At 37.4% G+C, this 9012-nt stretch overlaps 2 protein-coding genes across 4 annotated transcripts in view; one reads left to right on the forward strand and one right to left on the reverse strand.

The window, feature by feature from the left end:
• Positions 1–2554, reverse strand: part of LOC108730668 (uncharacterized) — a 6873-nt gene extending 4319 nt beyond the window's left edge. The window contains 2 exon segments of the mRNA XM_018460517.1: positions 475–1427; positions 2167–2554. Coding sequence (XP_018316019.1) covers positions 475–1427; positions 2167–2332 — 1119 coding nt within the window. The 5' untranslated portion in view covers positions 2333–2554.
• A 385-nt stretch (positions 2555–2939) lies between these two features.
• On the forward strand, positions 2940–5863 carry LOC108730677 (uncharacterized). 3 transcript variants are annotated; one of them, XM_018460539.1, is made up of 3 exons: positions 2940–2995; positions 3864–4511; positions 4763–5863. In XM_018460539.1, the coding sequence occupies exons 2-3, from the start codon at positions 3886–3888 to the stop codon at positions 5280–5282; spliced, it is 1146 nt and encodes a 381-aa protein (XP_018316041.1). In that variant the 5' UTR covers positions 2940–2995; positions 3864–3885; the 3' UTR covers positions 5283–5863. The 3 variants fall into 3 exon arrangements, with proteins under 3 accessions (XP_018316041.1, XP_018316032.1, XP_018316026.1); XM_018460530.1 differs by lacking the exon at positions 2940–2995 and adding an exon at positions 3435–3493; XM_018460524.1 differs by lacking the exon at positions 2940–2995 and adding an exon at positions 3476–3558.
• The last annotated feature ends 3149 nt before the right edge of the window (positions 5864–9012 follow it).

The following is a 9012-nucleotide window of genomic DNA, read 5'->3' on the forward strand; positions in this document are numbered from 1 at the left end:
GTGTCTGACTATGTCCTTGCTGGAAAGCACCCACTGTGTCCTTGCTGGAAAGCAAGCATCACTTAGGGCCACTGTCATCAAGCTCAGTTAACTTAACTGGCCAGTTAGTCCATCGGAATTGACCAATCGCATGCCAGTTAAGTTAACTGAGCTTGGTGACAGTGGTCCTTAACTGAGTCTGCTGAACGCAGCCAATAGGTGCATTCAGTACCACGACCGCTCACTGAGCGCTCAGTGAGCTCTTACATCTGATTGATATATTCTGTTAGAACTAAAAATATAGACCAAACAGATACAAGAGCTCACTGAGCGCTCAGTGAACGGTCGTGGTACTGAATGCACCCACTGATATACATAAATTTATCCGTGACTATTGTGAGTCGTTGTGAGTCCATTGTGATGTGAATGTGACATTTTTTGCTATGAGGATATAAGTATAGTACATAAAAATTTCTCCAAACAATTTGACATTACCTCCACTCCAACTCCTTGAATCTCCATTATCTTCTGATTGACGAGTCCTTCAACCTGCGTCTTCAGCAAATTCATCTTCAGTTGTACTAACGTGAGGACCGGGATGATGTTAGGTGGCGGATTGGCCGTCATGTGTAGATTAATCAGCGTGTTTACTTGCTGCGCATTCCTTGATTCCGATAATAGCTGATCCTTGGTCAGGATGTTTATAGCCTTTTGCGCCCTCGCCATCGTGTCTTCCATAGTAGTGGTCACATTCGAGCCCGGTACTTTACGTAGCACCAGTCGTGTAGCAGCGCAAGGTATGATGCCTTGCAATGATAGGAACTGTGAAGCCAAAGCTTGCAGATGTAGGGAGGCCGGACAGTTCCTTTGCGAGCAGATAGTATCATCGACATTGGGCGTGCAACGATGCTCGGCCAGATCGGTAGCGTCGTAACGACAACCGGCGCGTAACACGTTTCTAATCTCCGTCGAGTCAACATCGCCTCTTTGGCCTCTCTGGCAGCATCCACAATTCGACATGGCTTCACGGGTGCGAATAAACGGATCGTATAACGGCAGAGGCATCGGATAGGGATAGAACGACGGCGGCGGTGGATAACAGGCGGCGGGATAAGTTAATCCACCCAGTGGATGACCCGCAGGAGGCGAGGATGTTATTTGAGATACCAAAGGAAGCATGGGCGGCTGCTGCTGCTGCTGCTGCTGCTGTTGGGATACCGGCGATGGTTGGCAGTTGCCGGGCAGGATAAAGATGGGCGCGGCGTTGCTAACGCACGCACGAATCTGGTCCAAAATATTCTGCGGCAACTGGCCGCAACCGGGATGAGTCGGCGGTAAGCTCTGAAAGACTGGATGACATGGATTCGTTATTGGCTGCGGTGTACCCGGTGCGCATTGATGTGTCACTATGTAAGTATCCGGCTGACAAATATGAGTGATAGGTCCTCCTGGATAGATGAGAAAAATTGAAATAGAATACAATCATATCGATCATTTATGTATGTCAGCCACTTATGTATACATTTTTTTGTTATAAAATTATTGTTAAATGTTTTATTAAAAATTAGTTGAATCGCCCATACTCTGTATATAATATTTCGATTTTTAATTATTTTCATTTTAAACAAAAAAAGAAAATCGATAATTACTCGTTTATTTATTTATTTCGAAAATATTATTACTGATTTAATCATAAAAGAATATCTACCGAAAACTTGAGGCAGATTTGGTTAATTAGTTTTAATTGATATTCTCTATTATTAAAAAATAGATAATATTAATAATTAATTTATTATTATTTTGAAAATATTATTATTAATATAACTGTGAAAGGATATAATTTATTTACTGTTGAAATTTTAAACAATTTATTTATTTTTCAATTGATGTCATTTCAAACAAACAAATAAATATATGTATATACTTTTCAGTTCTTCATTATATTATATACAGAATTAAATTAAATACAACGAATAAAATTAAAGTGAGAATAAATTCAGCGCGGACGTATTTTATTTATTCAATTTTTCATACATTTTTTAGATATCTAGACAATATCTTTTTATTGAATAAAAGCGGCTTCGTCGCTTTAGTGAAACTATATTTGTAAAAAAGCACTCAACTTAAATTGTATGACATTAAATTATTACGTAATTTAGCGTTTGATTGACATGATCGGTTTTGTACCTTGAGAAGTTCCGGAGCACGGACCGCATGCTGCAGTTTGCATCTGCTGAGTGCTGGTTTGCCGTTGTTGACATGTTGGAAAATTATACTGACTCGTCTGCACGGGTACGTTCTGACAGGGCGTGACCTGTGACATCGAGGCCGCGTTACAGGGTAAATTAATCATCGGTACCAGAGACTAGATCATTGATTTGCTTTAACGAATTTAGATCCCGGCTGCAGCTGTCGTGCCCGCTCGTTCTCCTTCGTGATCAATAATGCATTATTCTATTCGCAGCGTGAGTTCGACCGTAATTTACGAAAATTACACTTGAAAATTTAGATTTTGAATTGTAAATGGAAACGTCAAGCACGAGATGTTCGGTGCTTGTCGTTGCCTTCGTTAAGATTTGAAGTTGCAGCGATCCGTCAAAATAAAATCATGCTGTCGATAATTAAATAACGTTTTTCAACAAAATTCATTTATCTGAATAAATAATATTCAAGTTATGATGGAATTCCATCATGAAGTTACGGTTTATAAATACGATATAATATATTTGCTATGAGAATTTTGCGATTTGTGTTTTGTCTTCAAAGTTTAAAATTTATTATGACACGGCGAGAGAACATTTTTCTCTCAGCATTTAAAGTCCGAGACTCACGCGTCATCCGGTTAAAATAAAATTCAATTAATTATATAGATCCGATTATACTGAGTAATTTCTTTAACGACGATAATCTTTATATAACGCAATTTAAACTTACTTCTACTTTTCTCAAGATCGAGACCTTTTCTCTGATTAAATGTCGATGAAAATGTACTTAAAGAGACGACGTTTTCTAAATAGTTCGTCACTTCTCGGCGTGGTAAACTTATTTACGACACCATTAAAAACCGATAAAAACTGGTTCAAATCGAAAAGAAGAAATATAAATGAATATTTCATCATTATTTAATACAAAATTTACGATGATGTCACTTTTTTTTAATCTATACCTATTTAATTTTGGGGTTCTTTTTCTAAACACAAAAGGCGAGAAATGTAGATTGAATAAGTAGTAATATTTAATATATGTGCAGATTTAATAACTAATTTATTGTAGATAATATAGAAAGAATAGAAACTATACATTAGATTTCCGAAGAATTACTGGTTCTGGAAAATGTTAAAGACGGTTATGATTTGTATCTCAATACTGGATCGACTCGTACGTGTTGATACAACTTCTGTTATCGGTCAGATAAATAAATGCGTGGAGGGGAGATCTGTGAAAGTGTAACGGAGAGCACATAAATGAACACTTATTATTAGTTGTAAGTGGAACGTGCTGAGAGATACTTTGAGTGAGTTTACCCGCCGATAAAGTCTTTAATTATGTTTAGATGGTCTTTATAATCATGCGAGCTATGTATGTCACCTATTTAATTATTAATTGATAGAATCGCTCGTTTACATCAACGTCTATGTTGCATTTTGACTCATTCTCGAGAGGCTAACGACACGGTTAAAATGTTTTTTAATTATTCCGTCGCCCGCTGACTCGTTGCACTTCGTGACGATAAACATTATTAACGCGCGCGACACTCGTCGCGACAACGTTATTAGAACGAGCGGGCTCGCGTAAAAAAAATCCTCATAATTCTCGACTTTCCGGCTTTAAGCGCGCGCTCTCGCAGTGCTGGTGTCCTTAATTGCTACCGTGTTTTATTACAGCGATATTATTTTCCCTTTCGCTATGGCCGACCCAGATCCCTGTATGATGTCGAGGAAACTCGTGGAGAAGTGCGAATGCAAACATTGCTACTTCATAAAATGGGTATTGATACCGGAGATGGTCGATGGTCGTTATTTCTGTGAGCCTGGGTCCAGGGAGTTCGTCGAGCTCGATTCCGTCGACGTGGAGCACCTAGACCGGAAGACCAGTCGCAAGAACGTGTTACATCGGGTGACGGCACGCGTAAAGTTTTCCGGAGTAACATGTGACTTTCCTCTTATTATCAAACTGCTTAAACATATGGAAACTGTGCCATCTGGCCCATTCTTGAACGAGGAGATGTTTTACAGCAAGATGACGCTTAATTATGGAACAGACGGTATCTCAAAGTGTTACGTGTCCGACCTAGGTCGATTCGATGATCAGGCTGTTATCGTATTGGAAGATCTGGCCGCGAGTGGTTACACACAAGTAGATGAAAAATTGGATGAGGATCACCTAAAGTTGTGCATGAAAGCTTTGGCGACGTTTCACGGCAAGGGATTGAATCTGAAGGCATATAAGTTTCCTATTTTCAGAGAGTTCTATGCGAAACTGTCTGAACCGATTGACTGGTTGCACCTCAATACAAGTCCTGGCAGTGTCAGGTATAATTCGATTACTTATTACTTGTACATATGTTTAGTATTAAAAATTACGTATTTATTTAAAAAATATGCAAATTAAGTGAAGCGAGAACATATCCATATATACACATATCATCGATTCTTGGCTTTTCATAATAATAATAATAATGTATTAATATTAAACATATTAATTAAAAGGTAATATAGTTTAAAAGATATGCAAGTAGTCCACTTGCGTGTATAACGTATCTTCAATCTTGTATCATTTGCAGAACATCTGAACTTATGGTTGAATCGTCGTTGGATAATCCTGGATGTTTGGACAATTCATTATATTCCGCGTTGCCAGTTGAGGAAAGTTTCTCCGAGAAAATAAGAGCAAAACAAAACATAACGACCAAACTCGAGTTTAACGATTTTTGGACTATCTGCCATGGTAATTTTACGCGGAATAACTTGTTGTTCAGGTACGAGAATGGATGTCCGAGTGACGTAAAAGTGATTGATTGGAGCACAATGAGGTACTGCTCACCATCGATCGATTTCGGTCACATTCTCCTCGAAAATCTGCCCGACGACAATAATCTGCCAAAAGTCAAGGCATTCTGCCAAAATATGTTGGAGATTTATTTAGACGCCGTGAAAGATGTGTATCTAGAAGTGGATCGCGAACTCTTGGAACGAGACATTATCGCCAAGTTGCCGTTTGCGTACGGCATGATTGAAAATCGGATGCTCAGAGAAACAGGGATGATGTTGCGTGCGCTCCATCAGTTAGGCAGTTTCGATTAAAACCACTATCGTCGTTTATCATTACAGTTATTTAATCTTTTATAATTTATAGAGTCTTCGCGACATTTATTCCATGTATTAAATTTCTCACCATTTTATTGTGCATATTCGTGATAGTGGTATACACGAATAAAATAGATCAAAGTAAATGTTACAGATTGAAGTTCCAAGATTTACTTTTGTCATTATACTTTTAATTTATAAACAATATGATTAATGTAATTTGATTTTAGATTTTCATTTCATGCAGAATGATGATGAATTTTCGAGATTTGAAAGTACAAACAAATTATTTCGTGACAGGCGTCGTTATAGGGTTATTATTAAGGATGATAAATTAATGTCATGTACACGATAGTATAAAAATTTTTATTATTGTATTTTTTCGTTTTTTAGACAGTTTATTAAACTTGCAGGATTGGTTGTTTTTATACGGCATATGCACATCGTACCACAGCTGCTGCTACGATATACAGTATCAGTGTCCGGCAATGAAATGCGGTATAGCATGTTGCTTAAAAATGCAAGTCCATATCGTTACTTTGGATTTACTTTTTCTTTGCTCTTTCAATGCTGATTACCTAGTTTAATATTTTTAGATTTATTTGTATTTACTTCCATTTTTGTCTTCTAATAATACTATTCTATTAATTTGCATTATGCATTCCTCGAAATATATCAGGATAATTTCAGAATGATTATAAATTCCAAAATAACTACGCAAACTAATAAATTGGTATTATCATTGAAATATATCTGAGATTATAATTACAACGACTAAACTAATAAAGCATTTTAATTTTTTTCTTGATATACAAATCTTGATATATTTTGAGTTGCAAGAATTATACATTGAAAAAATTATATTATTACAATAAAAGAATTGCAACGAGTGAGTATTTTTCTTGTTATAAATTTCCATTTTAAAATTATCCTGCATGTCTTTTTCGAAGACATTAGAATTATTAGTTACGTTACCTCTATCTCTGAGTCGTTTCCGCAGCTCTTGTTTGCTCCGGCGTGGTATTTCGTGAAGCTTGAGGTTGAATTCTCATTGGTCGACGTACGCCGGGGCTCGTTTGGTGCAGGGATACCCAATATATAGCGGCCAGCAAAAAGATCAGAATGATGACAGAAACGAACATCCGTCTTGGTCCACAAGTGGACTTCACTGCAGCCGTTATGATAGGAGGGCATGCCGGCAGGACCTGTTTTGATGGAGCGGATTTCTGCACTTGCGTCGATGCGCCATGGCTGCCGTTACACGGGCAATGCGTCCTTGTCAAACCCCACCCCATTTGGAATTTAGTAATTTTGACGATTTTCTGCCGAAAAACGATGTAAGCCAAATTATGTTGAGGTTGAATTGAGCTGAAGTCAAATCAGATTATCTCGGTCATGACAATTAACGATCGTCTGATCTTGCATCTGATTGCCGATCGATTTGTACACATATACGTGTAATCGATAAACAAATTCAAAACACACATTTTTATAGAGCTGTAAATAATCGAATTATTTATTATAAATTAAAAATTTAAATTATATGAGACTTTCAAAATTAATTTGTACACAGGAAGAACGATTTTGCTGAAGCATCTAAAAATTTATAGTTAGATAAATCTGAAAATAATTTTGTTGAATTATTAAAATAATTATATATGTAGAAGAGAGAGAGAGGCTCACAAGTTGCTAAAATATCAAAACTTTTTGCAACATTATGCTTGAGTTTCCTACATAATTACTTTAATGGTCGAACAAAATTATTTTCATATCTGTATCTATTTAAATTTTGAGATACCTGAGCAAGATTATTCTTTTTAAATATTTTATAAATATTAAAAAAGAGATTAATACGAACAAATCGTATATATACATATATTAAATTAATATTTAAATTTAGCAGTATTATCTTCTTGTCTATATCCTGTATTGGATAATAAAACAATGAGGTCGCGATGATCTATATTTTGCCCTAGTTATACGATAGCCTGATTTTACGGCACTGGTATCGCGATTCGAGTAATTTTCTGTTTTGCCGCCGATCCATTTTATTAATGAGGCAGCATACAAACAAATACAAATGAGACTATTCCCATGCGCGATGCTATTGGCGCGTCGGGTGAACATATATCTGGGGTTGACCGCGCGCTAGGCGCGGAGAGATTTGGCGCTTCCGGACAGTCCGGATCGTCCGTTGCAGGAATGGATAGAGTTAGAAGTTGGAAATTATGTACATAGTTGACGACTCCCTTACGGCTTTGGCGTTCGTCTATCTCTGCGCTTATAGTACAGATGTTTGCGGCATGTTGATCGCAGTACTGCGGCCGCGCGTCCATATAGAACAACAGCGTGCTTCTTACGCAGGCATAATACATTCGGCTACGTTTGTGTTTCCGCCTGAACAACTTACCGAGCATGTCAGTGCTTCGAATTCCCTCCAGTTTCATAATTGTCGAATATAAGGTCTAAATATCGTTTGCCGCCACCGCTATTGCATATACTAATAAACTCTGCACGCCATATTCATCCTTATCACTTTTGCTTTTCAATTGGCGTCACGAATTCATTCGGTAGAATTGATTGATGTAACGGCCTTCCCATAAAATCGATAGAATTGCATGCGATAACAAATATATAAATTTTATAGATATTCCTTTTAAAATAAAATTGTTTCGCGAAACTTTATGACACATCGTAATTGTAAATCATTTTATTTACGAGGTACAAAAACAAATTGATATTAAACAAAATGTTTATATATGATCCAAAATGGAATTTTTACGATTACGATAATAGATACGTAACAGGCGATTATTATGTTATTACACGTTACGTAACATATTTTTTACATTTAATCACTTTTATATCATTTAAAAATATGAGATTATATAGTTGAGAAAGAGATTATAGATTATTTAAACCGGCACATATTTGCATAGCAGACTGTTTTCACAGCGTGTTATTTTCAGAAGTCCCGAGTGAGTTAAGAAAGCAGTAAAAACAGCTCGCTTAAGTAAAGACTAACTTAATGGTCGACAGTGATGTTCCAAGATTGGACCACCGACAAGGTTGACGATACTGCTCTCGTCTATTCTTCTCAGCTCCTCTTTTCTTAATTTCGTACACGGAGCGAAAGGGCAAACATTCTCCTTTAAAGGGCCGCGCTCTTCATAATGAAGCGGTCTCCACGGGAGCTGGCGAACGATTTAATTTTGTGGGTATTAACCGTACATCGGCCCTGGTGCGAATTAGCATTTATTAAAATTTTATCGATCTAGAAACTTAACGGCTTTGCGCGACCTAAATTTCGCTGATGCAACGTTAAACGGAAATACATGAAAAATAAAACAGGACGCTCGATATTCGTCCCGTCGCACGCCGGAGCGTTGGTCGGTAGCGTCCTCGGCGCGGAATCTGGCTGAAAATTTCACAGAATCGTTAATCTTGGAAGACTCTTCCCCGTCAGTCGCTCTCAGGAATATATATGTATAACGTACGTGAATGCGCGCGTGACCGGCGAAATTATTATTCGGCATATCCCAACGAGGAATGCAAAAATTTCCAAACGCTCGCGTGTTTCTCACCCTTGGCCCACTAAATTTTTCACGCTTGCATACCAACATTATATTCGAGGCGGACATTTTTTGCGGTCGAATGCTTTGTATTTCTGTGAAGAATGACTGTAGATTTTACGATGACTGGCTGATATCTCGACACAATGATAATA

The sequence above is a fragment of the Mycetomoellerius zeteki genome, unplaced genomic scaffold (genome assembly GCF_001594055.1).
Source record: "Mycetomoellerius zeteki isolate Tzet28-1 unplaced genomic scaffold, Tzet1.0 scaffold119, whole genome shotgun sequence".
In the NCBI taxonomy this organism is placed as follows: Eukaryota; Metazoa; Arthropoda; class Insecta; order Hymenoptera; family Formicidae; genus Mycetomoellerius; species Mycetomoellerius zeteki.

Bases quoted from the DNA above. Each gene is read 5' to 3' on its own strand.
- LOC108730677 (XM_018460524.1), top strand. From the start codon at position 3,533: ATGGTCTTTATAATCATGCGAGCTAT. The intron at 3,559-3,863 runs GTATGTCACCTA...GTTTTATTACAG, and splicing joins TTTATAATCATGCGAGCTAT to CGATATTATTTTCCCTTTCG. The intron at 4,512-4,762 runs GTATAATTCGAT...TATCATTTGCAG, and splicing joins ACAAGTCCTGGCAGTGTCAG to AACATCTGAACTTATGGTTG.